Source organism: Pararge aegeria, chromosome 3, assembly GCF_905163445.1.
Source record: "Pararge aegeria chromosome 3, ilParAegt1.1, whole genome shotgun sequence".
NCBI classification, from domain to species: domain Eukaryota; kingdom Metazoa; phylum Arthropoda; class Insecta; order Lepidoptera; family Nymphalidae; genus Pararge; species Pararge aegeria.
In genome coordinates, this window is record NC_053182.1 from 6,549,092 (window position 1) to 6,574,408 (window position 25,317).

The 25,317-nt window shown below is 34.3% G+C and overlaps 1 protein-coding gene across 1 annotated transcript in view; it reads right to left on the minus strand.

Moving 5' to 3' along the window:
• The window catches only part of LOC120637268 (ras-like protein family member 11B), a 34,066-nt gene extending 12,450 nt beyond the window's left edge, over positions 1-21,616 (minus strand). Inside the window, exons 1-2 of the mRNA XM_039909024.1 lie at positions 21,400-21,616; positions 3,205-3,294 (exon numbers count right to left, since the gene is read on the minus strand). Coding sequence (XP_039764958.1) covers positions 3,205-3,277 — 73 coding nt within the window. The 5' untranslated portion in view covers positions 3,278-3,294; positions 21,400-21,616. The remainder of the gene's footprint in view (positions 1-3,204; positions 3,295-21,399) is intronic.
• Between the last annotated feature and the right edge of the window lie 3,701 nt (positions 21,617-25,317).

A 25,317-nucleotide genomic window follows, 5' to 3' on the forward strand; every position in this document is an offset into this window, starting at 1 on the left:
TAAACGTCAGTGATATGGATAAGTTATTAAACACGTGTAAGTACCTACACGTACGAGGATGTTTAATTTTATAAAGTTGAAAACTATAAATCTGCTTGTTTCTCAATCATTTACATAACACAACCTTTCATTTTGTAGATTATATAATACTTTATGAAAACGATAAGTGTCATTGCAATTAATTTCGGCCAAAAAATTTTATAAAAATATTCATAATATTTTAATTAGTAAATAAACTAAATGGTTTATAGTTCACTCAGCTTTAGAAAAACCGCTGGCAGCTGTTCTGACAACTAAAAAAAACTTATATTTACGTTTCCATATTTAGAACATTTCCATACTAATATCAATAATTATGTCTGTAAGTTCTGCTGTTTGTTACAACCGTTTTATTCAAAAACTTTCTAGTAGAAAAGTAAGCGTAGCTTGTGTTATGATGGTATCCATAACACAAGCTACGCTTACTTAGTTAATTAGACCATAATTCACAGCAACACTTGGAGTTCTGTTATTTTGCTTTATTAATTTTGGCAAACAGGGCACAGAAACTTCTTTATCCAACCACGCATAACCAAAAGCACGGTGGCTAAGAGATCATGAAAAGTTAAATTTTTCCTTTAGTTAACTGGACTGGACTGAAACTTGGTTTTTGTTTTTAAGTCCACCAATCTGCTAAGGGCTGGCAGCATCTGAGTTCTATAGAAACTTTTCTCTTACGAGAGGACTTAAAAGTTAAGGATTCGTCTTTTGATTGAATCATGTTTTGATATTTATATTTTTTATTTTATTGTTTTTTATAATATAATAATGCGTAGAGGGGTAAAGGTGGACTGTCTGAAGCGAAACATATAAGGACTCATATCTGATTAAGAATTTATGAAATCGGTTAAAATAAAATTTAGCAAAGACAAAATGGTATTCTGATAATATATATTATCTCGTTCATAAGTCAATCGACGTGTTAAATTATATCAAAAGATTCCATCCCATAAAACACCCACGATTTCAGTGTTTGTTTGCGATAAAACGTTTCAGCGAATAAAAAATACCGCACTTTGTTTACTTTCTTCCTAACTAAGGAAATAGGAGAATCCCAGCACGTTGTGCTGACAAAGAGAGCCAGCCTTGTAATAAGTAGGTAAACATTCAGAAGCAAAAGCAATATGATTTAGTACACTTCAGACATTTCTTTTAGATGCTCGCAAAAAAAAAAAAATAACGCTGGTCTCGGATTAATATTGAGACGGAAAAAACCGCGGAAGCTCTGAGCTTACTCATCCGTTAGTTTTCATAATAAACGTCAGTGATATGGATAAGTTATTAAACACGTGTAAGTACCTACACGTACGAGGATGTTTAATTTTATAAAGTTGAAAACTATAAATCTGCTTGTTTCTCAATCATTTACATAACACAACCTTTCATTTTGTAGATTATATAATACTTTATGAAAACGATAAGTGTCATTGCAATTAATTTCGGCCAAAAAATTTTATAAAAATATTCATAATATTTTAATTAGTAAATAAACTAAATGGTTTATAGTTCACTCAGCTTTAGAAAAACCGCTGGCAGCTGTTCTGACAACTAAAAAAAACTTATATTTACGTTTCCATATTTAGAACATTTCCATACTAATATCAATAATTATGTCTGTAAGTTCTGCTGTTTGTTACAACCGTTTTATTCAAAAACTTTCTAGTAGAAAAGTAAGCGTAGCTTGTGTTATGATGGTATCCATAACACAAGCTACGCTTACTTAGTTAATTAGACCATAATTCACAGCAACACTTGGAGTTCTGTTATTTTGCTTTATTAATTTTGGCAAACAGGGCACAGAAACTTCTTTATCCAACCACGCATAACCAAAAGCACGGTGGCTAAGAGATCATGAAAAGTTAAATTTTTCCTTTAGTTAACTGGACTGGACTGAAACTTGGTTTTTGTTTTTAAGTCCACCAATCTGCTAAGGGCTGGCAGCATCTGAGTTCTATAGAAACTTTTCTCTTACGAGAGGACTTAAAAGTTAAGGATTCGTCTTTTGATTGAATCATGTTTTGATATTTATATTTTTTATTTTATTGTTTTTTCACTATGTGGTTTTAGATAAATAATTATGATTAAAAAAAGTTTTATAATTAAATTATAGATAATTCATTGAATTAAATATTATTGTTTCTGAGATAAAGCATTCGTAAAAAGTGATTTTAAAAATGTATTAGGTTTCGAACTTTACGCACTGAACTTTTCTTGGATTTACATGACTGATTGAATAATTTTCATGATTTATGCATTTATTGAAAGTCCAGAAATATTTTTCACTCGCTTGTATATATGATACGATAATGTACTACATCAATGAGGTCACATCAACACCTTTGTCCATTTAGATGTCTGTGAATCATTTATTGAGGTGAGAATATTTTAGATGTCTACGTGATGAATAATTTGTACAGTTTCAAGTTTCTGTAATGCGATAGAAGTAAAAGTGGGCCAAAAATATTTTCATACTATAATAAACCATTTAAACATAAGGAATTTGGGTCATAAGATGTTATCTATCTATGAACGCATGAGATATTTCAAAAATTATTATTGTTAATGTGTAGCTATGGCTTCTGAGTTTTGTTTTAGCGGAGTCCGTATACATATGATATAATTTGTGTGTCGCGTAGACGTAAAGGTATCTAAAGGCATCTAGTCTATATATACAACAAAAAAAATTGAAGTTTCTGTCTGTGTATTTCTTTGAGCTGAAATAATTTCCTTTGAGCTCAGAATATCGTAATTTGACATTAGACAGCATCATCATCATCATAAAATGTCTGGTGGTCTGAGCTGTTGGAATGGCTTAACAGATTTAATGTGTTATTAAAGGCTATTATTACCAGTAGGAAAAAAAAAAAACCCTTAAAGGTGGAGAATAAACATGAAATAACCTTGCCATACAAACGAATGGGAAGGTTTTTTTTATTAAAAACCGTAAGAAGTCGCGGACCACGCTAGCGGTGTAAACTAAACACGATCTACGTAATGTGATTTGTTTAGCATTCGTGTAAATAACTCACATTAAGATCGCATAACTTTTGATGGTTAGTTTATTTTATTCATACATTAGTGAGGGAAACATTAGTATCAATCAAATCTATATTTGTACAGGAATGTTGATTTGCGAAAAATAAATAGAGAAGCGTTTTTACTCACCAGACTTGCCAACTCGGGAGCTGCCAATGACAGCGATGCGCACGCGCGGCGGGCAAGCACGCTCGTCCCTCATGGTTGGATGCAATTCAGCTGAAACAATTAACACAATGTTAATAAAAAAAACAGCAAATTGCGTGTCGGACTCGCACACGAAGGTTTCAGTACCATTATCTATAAGAACGAAAAAAAATAATGTCTGTTGTCCCCACAAACATTTATTTCAATGTGTTTGTGGTAATAGCGGCAACAGGAATACATCATGTGTGCAAATTTCAACTGACTAAATACCATAGACAGATCGACGGTCGAACAAGTACAGCTGTGCTTACTAATAGGGTTCCGTTTTATTCTTTGGATACGGAAGCGATGTTTATTGTAAAATTTACAGTCAATGAAAGAAATATTCAGTAGGTAAACATAAAACATAGAAGTGGGTTTAAGAGTTGAGAAAATATATTAATTAACAAACAAACGTTGTTAAATTAATATATTTTCTTAAATAAATAATGAGCATGACGGCACAAGAGCGCCTAGCCGTGACGGCATATGGGTCCAATACCCAAAACACCACAATGTATGATTACTAAAAATACGAAAAAAACAACCTATCGTTTCGTTATTGCGCCTGAGTCATTGTTTAATATCTATTTTGCCTTTTCTGACGGCGAATTATTTCAAGAAAACATACGGGCGTGCGACCACAAAAAATATTTGATTGTTTTGAAACTCTTCCAAGTACTAAATCTAAAATCAGCGGGATAACATGAGACGTTCTTGGTTTCATTCATTAGATAGTTCTCGCTCGCCGATGACGTCTACCAACTTTCGTAGGTACTATATTTATATTAAATAAGTATACGATACTAAATACGTCATTATAGAGCAAATAGCCAGATTTTACGATCATTATGATCTTCATAAACAAACAACCGCGATCTAAAACTAAATTAAGATCGTTTCAACCAGTCATAATAACATAATATAAAATTTAAAGAGAAAAATAATTACTAATGCATTTTTAAAAGCACTATTACTAATTAATTATTATATTAATATAATATAGAAATTCCGAAAAGGGCATTGATCCAAAAAAGAGTACAAATCGAAAACAGACTGCTAAAACAATATAAGGTAGGTTGGTTTGGTACTCGAACGAATGTAAACTTAAGTATTTTGACAGGTATTCTAAGATGTTTCATTTATAATTAATAGAGATTTGGGGTGATTCACATCTCTACAAGACGGATGGCATGTGAAGTGTGAAATGCGGTTGATTAATTCACCAAAAATCTCAACAATAACATCGCAATGGAGCTTAGAGGATATTAATAGCTTGCTTTACGTCAGCACTTGCTTCCTAAACGCTTTAACCGTAGTCCGTTGCGTATAGACGAGCTTGCAGGTGACAGTCGCAAACAATGACGCAATTATCTATGTAATATTATTACATAAATGAACTATTGTCTTGAATTTATTTGATAGTATATAGCGATCGTGCCGCCACGCACCAGAACAGTCTTCGGCGCAAACTCCACTATCCCTCGGTTATGTAAATTATACAATAAATTCAGTCAGTCAATTGACATTAACTTTAAAAGTGCTATACTTTTCGTAAAATTATCATCAGTAAATTAACCAATCTGTCATCCCGAGTTTAATACTATCTTAATCATTGTTTATTTTTTATAATTAGTCTCTTTAGTATGTAGAGTAGTTAAACATATTCTAATTTTAATTTTAATTTTAATCATAACTTCTTTTATAATAATAATTTAGTTTTTTCCGTTTGTAGCTGATTCGGCTTTTGTTGTTGTTCTTTTTATTCGTTTTTATTGCTTCTCTTTGAAAATTGTTAGTTCATAAGCGAAATTAGCATGTAGTGTTTACCTTTAAATGGTTTTGCATACGCTGTGTAATGTCTATATGATAAGTAATATTATTTTTATTTATGTAAAATCACTGGTAGACCCTATAAATAAATAAATAAATAAATAGTCATCATCACATTTACTGGCCCACTACAGAGCATGGGTTTCCTCCCACACTGAGAGGGCGTTAAGGCAGTAGTCCACCACGCTGGCCCAGTGCGTATTGGTGGACTCCACACACCTTTGAGAACATTATGTAGAACTCTCAGGCATGGAGGTTTCTTTACGATGTTTTCCTTCACCGTTGAAGCAAGTGATATTTTAATTACATAAAACGAAAATAACTTGGAAAAACTTGAGGTGCGTGCTGGGATTCGAACTCGGCCACCTCAAGGTGAAGTCGAGCGCCTACCCAATGCGCTATCACTGCCTAATTCAAAGTAATTATAGAATATATTTCTTAATATTATATAATTACTAATTATAGAATATATTTCTGAATATTATATAATTACTTTCAGTTACTATCAAAGTATTTGGTATTTATAGATATGCACAGGTTATACCTGACCGTACAATGTACATATCATACTTAGTAACAGTATAGGTACCTGGGTCGATTAAGAAGTAAAAAAAGACAGCTAGCTTACAAAAAAAGTTAAAATTTCGTAGATTCCTTTTTGATAACGTTATCAAAAGTTGGATTAAAATTACAAGACACGAGGAAATCATAGCGTTTATATTTTAAAACAAGTTTTCATTTAAATTTAAATCGAATAGGTACAACAAATTCGTTTTGCTAAGTCGTTTATCATTTGGGCGAAGAAGCGAAGTCAAATTAAAAGCCGGTATACTTTATTTCGATAGTAAATCTAGTTTCTTACGTGATTTTATCGTTGGTTTTTATTGCGAGGACCATTTTATGGGATGGAACAATTTAAACATTGATTTCGTACGCTCTTATCTTTTCGGCGTTCAAATCTAGCCAAGCTTTTACTAACCAAAGCTTTTTTGTTAAGTGTAAAACATTTTTGATTTTAATTTATGAGTTAAAGTTTAAAAGATGATATTGCTTTATATTTGACGTACCTATGTTGTTTTTATGTAAAGATTTTTCGACATGATGCACAATCTAGAATAATCTAAAAACAGTAAGAATGTTCGAATGCAATGTAAAAATTCGCAATTACGAGGCTGACAGAATTTAATTCCGTCGGAGTATGAATTGCGGTTCATAAATGAGCGATGCCTTACGATTTGAATGTTTGACTAAGACTTCGTTACAGAATGTAGATTAAAGAACACGTTTGGTACTTTAGTTGCGTTCAGTTCATTCATGTCTGTAGATAAAATTTAATATTGAAATTAATGTAAATTAATTGAAAAGTTATAATATTATTATTATTAAAATACCGGTCACGCTAGGGTTTTAATCGAATGATCAGTTAAAACCTAATATAGCAATGACCAATTAATTAAATAACGATCCATGAAAATAGCAATACTCAAATCAAGACTTCTCTGGCGCAGCGGTGAGTTTTGTGGTTTTAAGTTAGAGGCCCCGGGTTCGACATGGGTAAGTCGGGAATTTATAATTTCTGAATTTTGTCTGGTCTGGTCTAGTGAAAGGCTTCGGGCGTGGCTAGTTTATCACCCTAACGACAATTACGCGCCGCTAAGCGATTTAGTTCCGGTACGATATCGAAAATACAGCTCATAAATATAGAATATTAGGGATATAGGGTTTTAATATAATTGCCATACTTCCTAAGAGCTCGCTACCATCATTTACCACCAGAAAATTCTAGTCAAGGGCTAACTTTTAGTCGAATAAAAAAATCGCCCTGCACATTAGCGAACTTGTTCGATTCACCGCCGTGTACCGTCGCCGGTAGTGTATGGATATTGCGTCGCGACTCGCGACGCTGTCAAGCTTTTATTTATGTTTGGCGCCAACAAATAAAATAATTTCCACTCCCTGTCGCTAAAAAAACGCCGGATGCTGCCAAGCATTTGCTTTTGACGCAGCAGTAGACAGCTAAATGCGCAAGTAAAATCTGCACATTTAAAATTTACAAATTCGATATACGGAGTACATTAGCTTTAAGGAATTAAAAAAGGTTTCGTAAAATTGTGTTTTTGTAATTAATGAATCCTAAAAAACTCATTAAGCTCTTTGTTTTATTATGACCACGTTTACGTATTAAATAGATTTAAGATGGAATTTGACGCTGTTGCTTAAGGTAGGTACGAAATAAAAAAAAGGTTTTAAGTTACCAGACCCTTTCCACAATCCATTAATATATGCAAAAGGACTTATGATTATGTGAGGAGTGCTCGTATTCAGTTCGAACAAATATTCATATATAAAGGAGCTGGATAGTGAGTAATTAATCGATATTGGCTTTCTGTAGAATAGGTTTAGTCTAGTTCAACTAAATATACAACGTGTAACAGAATTACGAAATACTGTTGAAAGGTGCATAAGTATATTTCATAAGGAATCACCCTGTGAAAATATTAAATTAAAAAAAAGCATATTCATTTTTTCATACACACTTTTCAAAAAATTCTAAAAGTTTACTTATGACAACCCTATTGAAGATAAAATACCGAAACGTGGTTAGTACCTACTTTATGCGACGCGTAACTAATAAGTGACAGGAGTCACTTGGTTTTACTTTTGCATTTGATTTTAGGGCTGCATCTGATTAGGTACTTTCAGTAAAAACTATGGCAACGGGTCACTCCAAAACTATCAGCGTCTCGATTTCACAGCTAAGTCTCAGAGACAGTAAATAATGTCCCTTTATAGCCTCTGAAGTATTATATCGGCTTTCATTTACACGTATGATGAAAGGATTGTTATACTTAGAGCTTACGAAAATTTACTCACACAGACGTTCTGACAAGCAGTTTAGTCTTCCGGCACGAGGTCACGTAGAAACCGATTAATGGTATGGATATAACTTCTATACCCCTGACAGGTGAGACCCCGACTTAGACCGCATCACCACTTACAACCAGTAGAAAGTGCAGTCAAAGACAATTACAGTCAAAGATAGACTTGTAGAGGAAATCTAATTGCCATTTATTTCGTTAGAGCAGGCAGATATTTTGCAATTAAAAGTTATCTAACTTGTTACTGTTATCCAACTGAACAAAACTTGATACTGGTATTGAAACAAAATCATCTGGTGGTATTACAAGAATACGGAGATCCCAATACCTATTCTTTGTCTATGTTTCTATTTCACGTATTGCGTGAGTGCCTTAACAAGCGTTAATATTATAAATTATTTTAAAAAGATCAAAAATCAGACTACTAATTATTTTGTTATTTACTGTTTGATAGTAATAATATTTCCTGATAAACGTGTAAGTACAATCCACATTCCTTTCACTAACAGTACGTCTTTCAATTTTAATTAATTATTATCAAATAAATAGGTTTGTTTCGATACTTATAATAACAGATACTGCCTCGGGCACGTGGAATCACGACCGCCCGTCAATGTTTGTTATGCCTATCGTAGATCAGATTTTGTGTGATGATCCAGCATGGCTTATAATATGTCAAAAATATTCTCTTATCAATCAATACCAATTTGTATCCTGAGTAATCTATAGATTATATACAAATTGGATTACAGTTAATATTTTCGGGGATAAATAATACATTTCTGTACTAAATCTTAAATAAATTTGCTATATAAAAAGACAAGACCCTATTCTCAGTAACAAAAAATTAGGAAAAACGAAATTTTAAATTTCTAAGTTAGTATACCAGGAAATGCTTCAAAACTATTCAGAATAATGCAGTGAAGGAAATACTGTCGAAAGTATTTGTTTCCAGTTTCCATGCCGCTGTTGGGCACACGCCTCCACTCCCATAGGACACAGAGAGAGCAGTGCAGTTACAATGAATAGAAAAAACGAATCCAATTCAAAATGTTTAACGTCCATAAATGTTTATTTGTTGGAAAGGATCGCATTATAAGTATTGTTTTCTGTTCACAAATAAAAAGCATAGGGTGCGTTTCGACTGAAACGTAGATTTGCGAAGTGGAGTGCAATCATTGACCGATAATAGAAAGTTAATTTAATTAAATTATCTCTCAATAATTTGATTTGTCTTTCACGTGATAGTCTCTGCTTCAGTCAAAAGAACTTTTTGATTGGTAATAAGGACTTTAAAATAAAATACATGATTTATTTGTAAAATACCACGAAAGGTGGAACAGTACCGGAAGTTTCATGTTTTTTTTTACTCCGAAACAAGTTAGCCCTTAACAGCAACTTTACCTGAGTAGTGATGTTGCAGTCTTAGAAGGTAGGCGGGCAAACCTTTTAAGGCAGTTCTACTAGTATTACACCAATACCCCTAATCTGTGTCCACTCGGCATCGTACCGGAAGGCTAATTCGCTTGGCGATGTGATTTTTTCGGTAAGGTGGTAAGTAGCTACTGCTGAAGCCACCCACCAAACAAAAAAAATAAGAAATTCAAAAATTCCAAACTGCTAGCTGGGAATCGAACCCTCTCATTGGGTTATAGGGAGGTCGTCAAGTTACATTCAACAAGCGAAACCGTATCCCACGATTATTTTAATAAAGTTATACCTAATAACTTTGCATAATATTATCTATTCCGTTTATGGCGAATAACAAAATGTATCTAAGTTACACATGCAAAAGGTCATAAGCGTAGGTGTAGACAGTGTTTTTTTACTAAGCGCGGTTTTCACTTAACAAATTAAGCTTATATTAGTCACAGTGAGACGAATCGAGGCGTGGGTGAATCTCTTTAGCTCTACGAAGATAGAAACGGATTAGTGGGTGTAAATTCGCATTTCAAACATTGAACTTGAATCATCGTAATCATTTTAAAGATTTAACACGTCTCTGTCTCTAATTTCCTATCAATTGAAGTATTTGTAAGCAACGCTTTGCTGTTAGGTTAGGTAAGTAACTGTAATCGGAAACTTTTTCCAATCTATTACGAGGACCACATTTATTTGTGTTTAGTAATTTGGAAATCATTGTCTTTAAGCTAACCTTGCCGTTTATCAAAAACTTGTTCAGCATACTTCTTATAATTTTATGGATAAATTTATTTAGAACAGTCAACAAGTTCGAAAATGTGTTAATTCTTGATCAAGCTCCCAAAAATATGAACGATGGCTCATTCGATTCGGAATGCCGTATAGAAAAATGTATCGAAAGTATATATGTATATACTTTCGATACATTTTTCTAAAGCACATAAAAAATTGCAACTGTTATTAACATTTTATTTACATAGAGAGTGAAATAGACGAATAAAAATGGGATAGTAGGTACTATCCCATTTTACCGAGTTAGATTTCCGGCATGCACTAAGGTATGTGCGTTTTAAATTTATTCAATTAAAATATCACTTGCTTTAACTATGACGCAAATAGCATCGTTAGAGAAACTACATACCCGAGAGTCATCCATAACGTTCTCAAAGACGTGTAAAGTCTATTTACCAATTCGCACTTGGCCAGCGTGGTAGACTACGCCTTTAACATATCTCATAGAAGGGACACCTGGTCCCTGCATTAGGCCGGTAAAGGATTGATTATGATGGTACTCTACAAATAACATCATGTTAGAGAGAATACTCTTCAAATTTTATTTATGTTGTGCCAATGAGCCGATTCTAATATTGTTCATGCGAATATAATTTAATATTATCTTCGACCTCGAGTTACACAATTCCAATAACAAATTCCTGTTTACATATTGATTTTGTATAAAGACCCCAATTGGTTTACTGTGTTACGAAGGTCGAGACCTTCCAATAGAAGCGGCTAATTCCCATCGTCCCAAGTGCACAAGGCGGCCTCAAGGTCTTTAGCCAAGCTTGCGAATCCTTTGACATTGACAGAGATTCGAGGTCTCGCTGTTCACTTCCTTGTTTACATTATTAACTGGTAGGTTGGTATTTAAAATGTGGTATGATTAATAGATTAGACAATTATTTCGAGCGAGACTGACTTATCACAGCAGTCAACTATTATATCAGTTTAATGTGTGTTACCTACTTGTTACTCTATTGCCACAGAGAGAAGCAAGACCAAGTAACATTTGAAATTATACAATTTCAGTTACATAAGAAATAGCACATTTCTTAATATGCAATATCCGGTGTCCCAAAACTGGATTATATCTTTTGCGGTGTCATTAGCCGGGTTTATTTAAGAGATCAAAGACTTTCTTTCTGTAACTTTTGCGGATACTTTCAGTCATACCGCTCACACAAAGATCACAATGAGAGTAATAAACCTACTGAACGAGATTTGAAGAGCACCTAAAGAGAAAACCGTAAATATTTGTTAAGTATACAGTATTTCGTAAGCCATAAACTGGTTACTAAAATAATAAACTTTAGTTTTATTGCAATATGGCTACAACCAGGAAAACTGTTGTAAATATTAGGAACATGTTTTTCTTACAAAGTATATATACTTATAATTGACAATTTTCCCATAGCATTTGAGATCAAAACATTATTAACGATTTTAGATAGGAAATGAGGACAGATTTTTATTTAATTTTTTTAAATTCATTTTCATGTTCCACGTGTTTAATATTTTTACACTTTTGCATCTCTTCTTAAGATTTGAAATGTATTTAAATACAACGTCGGTGACGCTTAGTAATTTCGGGTCTGAATCGGACATTAATTACTTATTATAAGAGAATATTTTTGGAAAGTAGTTTCCTTTTGAATAATTTCGAATATATTGGTAAGAAAATGTTCTACATTGATTTTTGAAAAGAGCAACTGCTCTTTCAAAAATCAGTCTCTTGGCGGCTTCTTCTATGCACGATCAGCCTTTCAAACCGAAACAGACCAACTTTAAAAAATGAATTTATCCCACTCGGCAAGGCTTATCGACAAGTCACGTGTATCACTTACATTGCCCAGAACCTGCACGTGACCCTTATGGTGCTCCCACATTGCCGTTATAAAATGTTTGTAAACATTTTATAACACCAAAACATTTACTAACAAATGTTAACAATTGTTGCACTTTGTTAGAAACTGTTACATGTTATAAGTGCTCCTACATTGATGGAAAATGTTTAAACATTTTATAACATCTAGTATTGGCTCGCAGTTTGGTTTCGCCTTCTGAGGGCTGAGGACGTCTACACGAAAATGGAAGAAGATTTGCTCATTGGAATAGCTTTTATTTTTTGTTTAAAAAAGAAGAAAAAGCGCTCTTATTGGATGCCGCCTATCCCGCCATCACCCTTATAAAATGTTTACAAACAAAAGATAACACATGTTTTATTTTGTTATAATTTGTTTTGTTATAAAATGTTTACTAACATTACTAAACATTTTCTAACATGAAAATTTATTTGTGATTAAATGTTTGCTAACAAATGTTTACTAACGTTATTAAACATTTTCTAACGGCAATGTGGGAGCACCATAAGCGTCGACGGCTGTGAAAGATAGACACGTGGTGTCAGAAACATAGTCAACACGCCTATCTAGATTGCTTGGTTCGGGTGGTTGCATTGCGTTGTGTAACGTGACCTAGGTATCTACCTAGTGAATGTTTTTCTGAACTTTTAATTATTCTATACTAATCTACTATAAAAAATATCTGAAGTGGTATAGTCTAGTGGCAAGGAATTCGGCTACACTTTTGAGGAGGCCGAGTTCGAATCCCAGCACGCACCTCTAATATTTCAAAGTTATGAGCGTTTTTTATTTCATTAATACCACTTGCTTCAACGGTGAAGGAAAACATCGTGAGGAAATCTGCTTGCCAGAGAGTTCTTCGTAATGTTCTCAAAGGCGTGTGGAGTCCACAAATCCTCAATGGACTAGCGTTGTTGGACTACGGCCTAACCCCTATTAATATTAGATCAGTAGTGGTTAGGCCGTAGTCCAACAACGCTAAAGTCCGTAGGTAATATTAGATCTACCTTTACCTAAGTTTCAACAATATATTAAAACACATTTAACAAATCGTAGTTACTACACGATTGATGAATTCCTTAACGACAAGGCTGCTTGGAAGCAGGCCATTCCGCTCTCATCTCTCACAAAACAGAAAGTTTCTTGCCGGCTCTTCTCAGTGGAATCTGCTTTCTGAACCGGTGGTAGAGTCACTACAAACACTGACTTGACGTTTCAAAAGTGCTTATTAATTAAGCCTACTTAATAAATTAAGTTTGAATTTGAATACCTTAGATCCTCCACACCGCCCCAATAATGGTTTTAATGGGTGAGTAAACCTCTTTTGTAGTTTCTCCTCTTTTGGTGAGTTGAGGAGAGTCGGGAAATTAATAATTAATCAAGCAAGAGCTCAGAACTAAGACCTGAGCTAATATCTGTGATCATATGCTATATTTTCTCTATAGGAAGCTTTGGCTGTGGCTAGTGCCGGTATGATGTTAAAAACCGATTATGGGTATGGGTCAAGGGCTAACTTTAAAAATAAGAAAAATATTGTTATTAAGCAGTCAATTATGCATCGTTATACTGGATTAGCAGGCATGTGGATCGATTTATATTTAGTCCACGAGGTGAACGCCTTCTGGATCTGAATGGCCACAGTTCGGCCATTATCTGGGAACTATTTATGACTCTCGTTTGACATGCGCAATTTATTATACATTTTTTGTCAAAATATATTTATTGGATCCTGTCTCGTTGTCAAATTAAAGAGGAATTTCGTTTATCTTATTCAGAGATTAATTTTAAAATTTCTTCTATTAGCGTAGCTTCTCAACATTGGGTACTAGACTTTTTAATCATTGGGTACATTGACGGCCGAAGTTATTCAGAACGCGTTTGAAGATCTTTGGGCATACTTACTGCCTGCCTACCAATTAAGAACAACTCTTTGAGTATCTTATTAATATTACCCAATTTGTCTATCTTTATACAACAGACCTTATAACTTCTTTTTCATGAAATGATTTTTTTTCCGTCATTTTTATTTTTACAGCGCGACGAAGAAAATTTTTTACTATTTTGTCGATGAAAAAACATTCAGGAAATAATTTAATCGTGAAATAATAAACTATAATATCAAGAAAAAATTTATCTACTATTTTATTTTTTCATTCATTAGATCAAATTGTATATTCTAGTGCTACCTCTGATGCATTCATTCATCGCTTACGAAATTTTACAAACAGATCAGAAAAGTTGAAGGTCTTTTATGAAACTATTCCATTCCAAAAATATTTTTTACTTCTGGCATCGATTTGGAGGTTTGTATACATCATTCATCAAGGCGTACATTCATTGCTCGTTGTTTACACTGCTATTTAATGTTCATCAATTGCTAGAGTTCAATGTAGAGCGTTACAGGAATATTTTTGAGAACAGACCTTCAGTATCATAGAAGGGCTCGTGAACTTGGGAGTTTATTTGTTTAATGGCGATGGAGATGAAAGGCTATCCCGTGAAATTGAGAAAAACGTGGAAATATTCATAAAATACGGAGATTTTGATACCAGAGTTCGTAGTAAACTTGACCTAGTTGTTGGCCCAACAATAAGATCCAACGCAGTCATGAAAATTGCACAATGTTTCGGCTGACTCATAGGAGGTTAAGCGTTTAAAATTAGGCTAATGAGGGCTCACAAACGGAACACAGTGTCTACATCATGTATGTCGTCCTTTGCTTGTATGATACTAATTGACAGCTTAACAAAATGAAAATTTACTGTGCATTGTAAAGAACGAGAAACGAACACCTCATGGACGAGACAGTAGGAATGCAGACTTCGAAGTAAAATTAAATTTTGCCCAATTAAATGAATGATGAATTTTTAATCGAACGATGTTCATCACTAAAAAACAGTTGTTCGTATTATGTAATTGGAAGAATTTCTCAAAAAAATGCTTTAATGAGACGGTTTAAAATATAAAGTTTACTATGCAAGATTTGTAAGAATGTTATTATAAAAAATTTAAGAATGAATAATGAAGATATTTTTTTAATTTTTCTGCGACTTTATATTTCATTATAATTAAAATTTCATTCTGATTCGGGTACGGATTTTATGCCATTGAAATTTTAAGTACAAGAACTGATTTGCAAATTGATGTTTTCTAATCCCAATATATTGTGACAGTACCTACCTGCTAAAATAAGTTTCCTCCCATGCGAGGAGAAATGAAAAACGTAATCACTAGATGTACAAGTTGTTAAATCTCTTAAATTTATATGCATCAATATAAACTTAGTATCTAACTGAAAATTAGCCACAATGTAAAGGAGAAATACGTAAATAAACGAAAATCTTTAATACAAAACAAACTGCCAGCACGTTTACCGTTCAGCACCCGACTTCCGGTCACATGGATGAAGTTATTAATTTCGCTTGTCAAGAAAATCCGCTGTGGTAAACCTACTTCTTATCGAATATATTTGAGTTTATGTTAGTAATTTTCTTTTTTTTATGTGAACTACTAGGTACATAGCCCGCAGAACAGCTGGACGTTGGGGTAGCAGCGTTGGTCTCTCATTTCTTCCATCAAGGGTTGTCTGGAGAAGAGTAAAGTAATAGTAATAGGCTGCCTTTGCGCAATTATTTTTGTTATTTCATCTTTTGTTTTCTCTGTAAATTGCGCAATGAAGATTTCATCTATCTATCCATCTATCGTCACCAATAAGTAATCATGTTCTGTACTAATGATATTACAAGTCAAAAGCAGTGAAACAATTAAATGAGAATCAATAGAAGATATTTGTAACTTTCCCGTAAATCTTTTACAGGTGTTCTTATTTGAAACCAACTAAAACTAAAAGTGGAGTTAAGCAAAACAAATGGCACATAAACGATAACTAACGGGTAACACCGCAGGCGGAATTCTGATAAAAAATTGGTTTTTCCGGACCCGTAGACAGTGACAAATCCATTTACCCGTACGAAATTTACCGAATGACGCGTCGAGATAATATTTTGATGTATAAATAAATGTAATAATACTATACAGTATGAAATGTATAAAATTTTAAACTATCTGATATCGGAGTGAGATGTTTTGTCATCCACTTTTGTCGGTAATTTACCCAACACAATTAATTTGATTGAAAGGCCAATTTAAGCAGCTAAGATGCGGATTGCCTTTTCTTTTTGGATCTTAGGATACTATGTATCTTAGGAAACTATTATTATTTTGGAACTTAGGATATTTTTTGGATCTTAGGATACTAGCGTCTATTGGTGCTAAGATAAAGTGACTCATTATAATTGATATAGTCTTCTACTTGGCACCATTAATTTTCTGGGTTTTTATTTTATTTTTCATTGTACTTCAAGTACGACTGACGGCCGATTGGCGCAGTGGGCAGCGACCCTGTTTTCTGAGTCCTGCTTTGGGTTCGATTCCCAAAACTGGGAAATGTTTGTGTGGTGAACATTTATGTTTCTCAGTGTCTTGGTGTTCATCTGTTTGTTATAAGTATTTCTGTATATTGTTTATAAAAATATTCGTCAGCCATCTTAGTGCCCATAACACAAGCTACGCTTACTTTGGGGCATAAAGGCGATATACATTTTCGTAGTTTATTTATTATATTTATTTTTAAGAAACAAGTGAAGGATCACTACTTGTCTGTATCGGCCGGGCATTGATGGGAATGATCACTGTATTCATTTTTGTTTATTTCGTTTTCTACATATTTTTGAGGGTTCTTTTATTTTATTAAATTTTTTATTTTATATTTTTTTTTATTTATTTTTTTAATTAAGTATTTATAGTAGCGTATTTGTATGTTTATATGTTTGTATATATGTATGGAATATATTTTATATTTTTGTACATATCTTTAATATGTTATGTTTAGTATATACTATGTTTTATGTTTTTTTATGTTAATTTAGTTTTAAGTCCTAATATTTAATTTTGTTTGTTGTACCACCTACTTATTTCTTATAACATTTTCTTGTATGCCTTTGGTTGCCTGGAAGAGATCGCTATTTAGCGATAAGGCCGCCAAATTGTACGTTCTACCTTATTGTGCTGTTGTATTTGTATCTCTGCAAATTTTCTCTGTGGCGTACAATAAAAGTGTATTCATTCATTCAGTCATTATATTTGACCTACAAGTTGACTGCAGTCTGCAATATCGCCTAATGGTAAGTGGTAGCGGGCTAATATGTTAAGGGTTAATTATATTAAGCCCACCGAGAGTTGCAAAGCGCATCTTCTACTCCGAACTGCAAGATGGCAAGCGGAAACAAGGCGGCCAGCTTCTGCGGTATAAAGATGTGCTGAAGCGTCATATGAAGCAATGTTCCATTGTTCTGGCAAGATGGGAGACCTTTACGAAAGACCGCTCACATTGGCGGCGCTTAGTGAACACGAACGTGAAGAAATTTGAGTTGTGACGACTTAAGGAGTTTGATGCTAAACGCGATGAGCTAAAGGCCCGACCACCAGCGGCCGTATCATATAACTATATTGCCTGTGTTGACGTGTAGCGATGCAGCCGAACGTTTAGCACAAAATTAGGTTATGCGAGTCACCTAAGAGCTCACCAGCGGCGCTCTCAGCCGAAATCCGAAACAGTCGCTGTCACCGAATACGGTTAGGATTGATTGTTTGATGAAGCCCAACTTATCAGTTTCTACTCGCCATCGTATTGCAACGCAAAATTGCTGGGCGTTTTGACTTTTTCGCTAGGATGGTGACTAGCCACAGCTAAACCCTTGTGTTCGGTCTGAAGGGCGTGGCTTCCGGTTTAATTACAGGCACATGCGGCTTAACCCCTTCGCCTCAGGTTGATGGACACAGGGCAACAATTGGCAGGATGTGTTCAGTGGCGTGCGCAGGGTTTGTGACCAGGGTATGCATAAAGAAGGTACATGGCATAAAACGGAAAAATTCCCCATCAATACGAGTTATATAAGATAATTTGGGTATGCAGTGCTTTTGTGCATGTATGAATTGCACGCCACTGGATGTGTTCCTTGCATTATCTTGGAAGCTTTGCTCTGTTTATAGGCGATGGTTTACCACTTACCATCAGGTGGGCTCTTGGTCAATCAATTAATAATTAAAAAAAAAAACAGAAAACCCTCTCATCAGACCAGACCAATATTAATTCCCAAAACTCTCCTGCTGGGGATCGAAGCCGGGTACTCCTGCTTATAAGACCACGGTGCACACCACTACCTACGCCACACTATACCTAACCGATTTCTTACATTAATGTGTGCCCCAGTTCGATCAATTAACAGACGATCCAATGTCATAATATGTTATCATAATAACAAAGATTGTCTAAATAACCACAGTTTTGCTTGTTGGGATTAAACAGAAATTGTTTACTAGAAAGTCTGGTGGTTTCTTTGTTAATTATTATTATTTAACCCGGTTAGATGTATAACTTTGAAATTGAATATTAAGGTCATTTTTTGTTACGTTAGCATTATTAGATCGAAGCCTTGGTTTAGTTTCAATAACATCGATTATGTAAAAGTTTGATATTTACTAAAACTACTAATAGTACAAAATAATAAAGCGAATTTAAAATGTACTTTTTGTTTGATGTAAATACTACTGATGTTTTGAAATCATACTGCCATTGCATTACTCTGAGTGGGATTTCTAAATAGCTTTTTTTATGATGTCTAATTGAGAGTGTGAAAATAAAACCCTTTTGATGGAGGAACCTAAAAATTTCTACCCTATAGCAATATTTTTCTTTTTATTTGAAATATAGTTGAGTATGTCTACAGTTATTTGACGACAGACTGTTGAAGTGGGCAGGCGCTCTGCTTTGTGAGTCAAAGGCCGTGTTCGATTCACACAACTTGAAAATGTTTGTGTGATGAATATTAATATTTTTCAGTGTCCCATAAAAACCCATTTTATATGTATATGTATATGTATTATGCTATTTATGTATATCATAAAATTATTCATCATTAATCTTAGTACCCATAACACAAGGTGCGCTTACTTTTGGCCTTGATGGCGATGTGTGTTGTAGTATACTCCATAGCGTGAGTGGTTACAGAAATATGACAAATGAAAAAAGTATCGCACAAATCTTGCTTTTAACCATTTTGGTAGATTTGACGGAGCGATTACCTATAACGCTAAGTCTACCTACGTAAATTGCAAACTTTTGGCATCAGCGGTTGAGAGTTATCGCAAACGAACGTCATTTAATTACGAAATGGCTTACAAAGTAGGAAACCTGGCTTTTTGTTGCTCTTACAATTATATCTCAGTGGTAGTATACTAATGCAAAAAATACAACAAAAAAATTTATAAACAGTTAACAATTTTCCAATAAATAATATTTTCGTTGGTATCCACATTAGCTATGATAGTATCGTCTATAAATGTGTTCCTTCCGGATTTAGAACGTTTTTTACTTTTTAATGCGTTTGAATTTTGAATTGCCAAAAAGTATCGATACATATATATTATATCCATATCAAACAAATATAATAATATCCATTGTGATCCATCGAAAAGAAAACATCGTTTTATCGGTCAAATTTTCTAAAACTTATTTGTACTTTGTGAAATGTTATTGTGTTTATTTTAACCCATTACCGGACTACTACAGGGCACGGGTCTCTCCCAAAATGAGATGGGGCAAAGGCCGTAGTCCACCACGCTTTCCCAGTGCGGATTGGTGGGCATAATTTAGAATCTACTATATCACAATTTAATCTAAGCTCTTGACAAAAACCGTCTATAAATAAAATTAAGAGTTGGAAAAACACCGCTACATTTCATAATAATACCTACATGTTATGGGGATTATCATGTTGCGGATACCTATTAACGAGTAGGAAAGAGTTAGCGTTAACGGAAATAAGTGGTCTCGTGTAAACCACGGATGGCTTTCTGTATCAGTTTTTAAATTTAAAAACGTCTACGAGTATGTATAATCAATTTTATCTGAGCTGAATAATTAATGTTTAAAAAATTAATTAAATTAACTATGCACTTTCCGAGGTGCTTAAGACTTTTATAACAATTATTTAACAAAGCAGCAGCTGCTAAAACGTAGGCTTCGGCTACTTCAAAGACTAGACATAACGTACATTGTACAACCTGTGTGTTCATTGGTGCGCGATTCGTAGGATTCTTTAGCCTAAAACTTAGTATTTTGAATTCCCGTTGTTCCATTATAATAATTAATTCATATTTAAATAATTATAATAATTCATGTTTAGCTAAATAGATTTTGTTTTGACTCGCTAACGTTATTGTCTATTTCTGTAGTTACGGAGGATTTGTAAAATCTTTTGATAGAGCATTGCTTGAGAAAGTCTAGTCTATATGAACGCTTCGCCCCTTAGGACTGCTGATCTGAATGGTCAGCAAGAAAGAAACTCAGAAAAGACGCTAAGCGTATCGAAGAGCTTCGGTTTGTTACTGGGGGGAAAGAGTACTAATCAGAAATTGTACCTGCGCTCACAAAGTCACTGGAAACTGCTTGTAAATATTTTTTCCCTAACAAGTCGTATCCTATGGAATCAGCCTAAATCATAGCCCTATGTCCTAAATAATATGTACAACGATGCGATTTTCTTTATCGTTGAACTAACAGCTCAAACGTAGAATATAAAAAAAATTGAGAGAATATTCTTTACCCTATAGACCTACAAAGGATTTTTTTTAATTCTACCCCTAAATCGGGGTGGAATGTTGTATAATACTTACAAACGGGTGAAATAGAGAATTACAATTATGTATGATAGTCCTTAGTTATGAAACATTTTTTTTCGAAATATCTTCATATAATTTTGACTGGCTTTTCTTGAAAAAATAAGATTAACGTGCTACATATGTGAATTAAGCTTTGACTGTAGCTTGCTTGTTGAAAATAGGTGTAGGAACCTCGAGAAAATTGCTTAATCGCTCTCTCAAACTACGATTGCGTAAAGCTTTTCAGTTCTCTCATCTGCTAGTTAATTATCTACACCTAATATGTTATACTATATATATGTTAAACTATATAAGAGTAACTTAACTTAACTAAAATTCATACACAAGGAACCTGGAGGCTGTTTAGTATTATTACGAAATAGATCTAGAAACATATGTCAGTATATACCAGTCTATTCGATGTGTGTAATTAATGTATTATATAAAGTGGTGAAGAAGGTTCTTAACACAGCCTCATCCATTGACATAATATGAATAATAACAACAACATAAAATTAGTAGTTAGCTATGTATAAAATACCATTAGGTATACTGGCAGCAAAAATCATAGAAACCCAATAATCTATTATATAAAATAAATATATTAACAAAAATACATATACTACGGTCTAGCCTCTTACCTGTTAATTTATGAAATATGCGACCTGAGCTTTCAGTTTCAGGTAAAATTTATGCAAGACAGCACTTATCTAAACAGTCTTAACACAAAACACAATACAACAATAGTTCTTGTTCATTTATGTCTCTATACAAAAAACGTTGTACGAAAAATTGATTTGATTACAGAAACGTGGATTAAACCGCACCGTGTACGCGAAATAACAAGCGACGCGAGCGAACGGCTGTAAACGACTGGGCGGCGCTGGCGTACTGCGTTCTATATATACGTATCGTAACTAGCCACATCTGCCCGCCTTGCGAGCGATTTTCATACACAAAAATACCGGAGGAATCTGGAGCTTAATTTTCTCTGTCACTACCTTTCCCGACACAATGAGAGCGTTGATCTCCGTGCATCGAGACAGCTGACCAGATTCTTTCAATCTGCCTCCAATGACCGACTTACTTATTAATCCGCCCTGATTTTATAGTTGCCTTATATGGTGGGACCGTAATGTGGCATACAATGAACACTAAGCTTGATTTGTCTAATCCGCGACAACCAGACAAATTTGTGAGTCTTACATCATACCTTTTGAGTTTTTACATTCTCTCTACGCATTTTACTCACCGAAATTGGAGCATCGTCATGAAAAGGTTGATTGTTCACAGTACAACGGAGAGTTGCAAATAACTCTTTGCAATGGTGCGGTCTCAATACATGTGATAGCGCAAAATAAGTAGCACCTAGTTCCATCGAATACATAATGGTATGGCACTTGCAACTATTAATTACGTATAGAAATCTTTATTCTTCTTTATACATTCATCATCATCATCATATCAACCCATTACCGGCCCGCTACAGGGCACGGGTTTCCTCCCACAATGAGGAGGGGTTAAGGCTGTAATCCACCACGCTAAGCCAGTGCGGATTGGTGGACTCCACACACCTTTGAGAACAGTAATGACAACTCTAAGGCATGCTGGTTTCCTCACGATGTTTTCCTTCACAGATGAAGTGATATTTTAATTCCTTAAAACACACATTACTTAGAAAAGTTAGAGGCACGTGCTGGGATTCGAACTCGGCACCCCGAAAGTGAAAGTCGAAGTTCTACCCACTGGGCTTCCTTTATATATTTATACATTACTTATAAAGAAATAAATTCTTTAATATAACTAAAGTAAAAATGGGTCGTCTGCTAGACCGTCTACTATAATTGTATCATCAACACCATATCAGCCGGTATACGTCAACAAACAACAAAGGTATTTTTAGGGATTTCCAAATTTTAAAGTCAAAGTCAAAAATATCTTTATTCAAGTAAGCCCACAGGTGGCACTTTTGATGCGTACATGTTTTACGTACTCGTGCCGCTTGCGTCCAGCAACTAACTACGATTCGTTCCGTGTCGTCTGTCAACCAAGTGGGGGTCAATCAACGCTGTGGATTACTATATGATGTCGCTATTCCAGCATCTCGGGAAACAGGTGTCCATCAGTTCTCATTTGTTCTCTATGTTTCCAAGTCGTTTATTTTTGTCAGTTAATCTTGTTTTTCTATGGATCTCCTCATTGCAATTCCTTTTTTTTTTTGATTAACTAAGATTAAATCATGTAACGATAGCTCGATAACTGACCTCGTCTCAAACCACACAGGGTTTATAATATTATAAATAATAATAAGAAAGTGTGGTGGTCGAGGCCTCTTAAGCGTCAAGACTATGCATAATCGGGAGTTGTCCAATCTCAGGACCAACTTCGAGACCGAGTCTCCGATGCATATGGAAGTCATAGAATGTGATAAAGGACTCACTCCCTTGTCTTTGGCTAGCACCGAGTGGCAGAAACCGTTTGTACTTAGCACCTCTGATCGGGAGACCGTATGGAAGGTGAAGGAGTTGCACGGACGCTTTTTTAAAGCTCTTCATGAGCCACATGTGGATAAAAAAGCGTCCCTGCAATGGCTGCGTTTCGGTGATCTCTTTGGGGAAACCGAAGGGTTTGTCTGTGAAATATAGGATCAGGTGGTTAAGACGCGGAAATACCGAAAGTGAAGTATGGTACATCCCGGCGACTCACTCAGACAAAGATATTGCAATGTATCGACAAAGTCACCAAATTGTACTTTCTATCTAACTTGCTCTACGTTTACGTCGATTTTATTGTTATTTTTTTCTATGTTGTACAAAAGTGTATGCATTTTGTTCGGCAAGCTTCGGCACCAACTCTGAAGCGGAGAAAAAACAAATAATATTATTTGAGAGTGGTTTATATTTATAGATTTTATCGGGTCAGGTTTGGTTTCGATAGATTCTAAACATGTACACATCGGACGCATGAATCATTTATATATTTGTGTAAAAAATGGCTTATAAAAATAAGCCAGCCCTGTGTAGTTAATTAACTGCTATGCTTAAGGTAAAAAGCTAAAAAGTTCATTTTATTTTATTACCGAAACTATATACTTTTGAGCAAAAGCGGGACCTGGGTATCCAAAATACTTACAATTTATTTGAGTCAACATGCGTGGCGCAGGCTTGATTATTACCTATGCGTTTTTTAAATCTTAAAATTGTGTTAATTTCATTTTAATAATATTATGCATTATTTTGCGTGGACTTTATAAAATATGTGCTTCAATATACCACGACGTAGCAACTTATACGTAGCCGTAGCAAATGCGTTACGAAGTCATTGTCTACATATCACTGAGGCTTGAATAGCATTCTAGGTATCGCTTTCATGTTTATGTACAAAGTTCCATAAAGGACTGAGAGTCGCGACCTACTTTATATGTTTAGCGCTAGAAGATCCTCTTAAAGTTATTAACTGGCGTTTCCATTAAAGATCATATATTACACTAAGATATTTAACGTACCTACAACGTTAAATATCTCAGTGTCATATAAGAGCAGGCTTGTTGCGAAACGGACAAGCGTATAAAAATATAATAAAATGTGTAATAAAACTACGTATAATAAAAAAAACTATTATTTGGAATTTTATAAGTGTCCGTCCGAAAGCATCTCTTATAGAGAAAATTAAGGTTACATACAATTAAACGTCCGATAATCGGTGCCTAAACCTTCACTTCTTTGAAAGTCAGTTAAAAGTACGAAGCAGTAAGGATTCCAACCACATAAAAGAAATATTTTTTTAATTTACTGTGTAAAACTTTTAGCTTATAAGTACGCAGCAAAATTCAATTACGTAACAATAACATTGTGTAACTCTGTGATCACAGTTAACAAACTTCACTATTTACTTACTGGTATTTATATGTAAAATGTATATAGTAAAATGTTATTGACCTTCACTAGAAAGTGTAGGTATTTAGTAGAAGTACTGATTGACTTTACTACAGAATAAAGAATGTACAGAAACCGTGTACACGACTAGTATTGAAGTATCAAAAACCACTCAAATTTTGTAGTTTTTCTCGAACAGGCGGTTAGTAACTTCATTCCATTTAGCAGTTGACTCTTATTATTTTCCCTTTGATTTTCTTAACGTTAACCATAAAATGAGGAAAATGGGAAAAAATTGTGAGCTAGCAACATTCTGCGGGTGAGGGTGTGAGACGCGCGCGGGGCATTTTCATTGTTTTTGGATACAAAGCACTGCATGCAATAATAGATGAATGAGGGTTCTCGAAGTTTCTAATGCTGTGGACTCTATATAACTGGTGTTGTACAATATATCTATATGTCAAACGACGTGACTCTTACATAAGATGAGTAAAATAGTACTGTAAATAAACAAATGTACAAAATATTCCCCAGCTTGAAGGAAACTACCTACGTCCACTTTACTCGTAAATATTATGATAGGTATTTCTGTATGCATTGTAGAATGTTACTTTAAGACGTCAGTAAGATCCTGTTTTGACGACCTCCTTCATTAGGGTAGTGGTTTTAAGTAGAAAGTCCCGG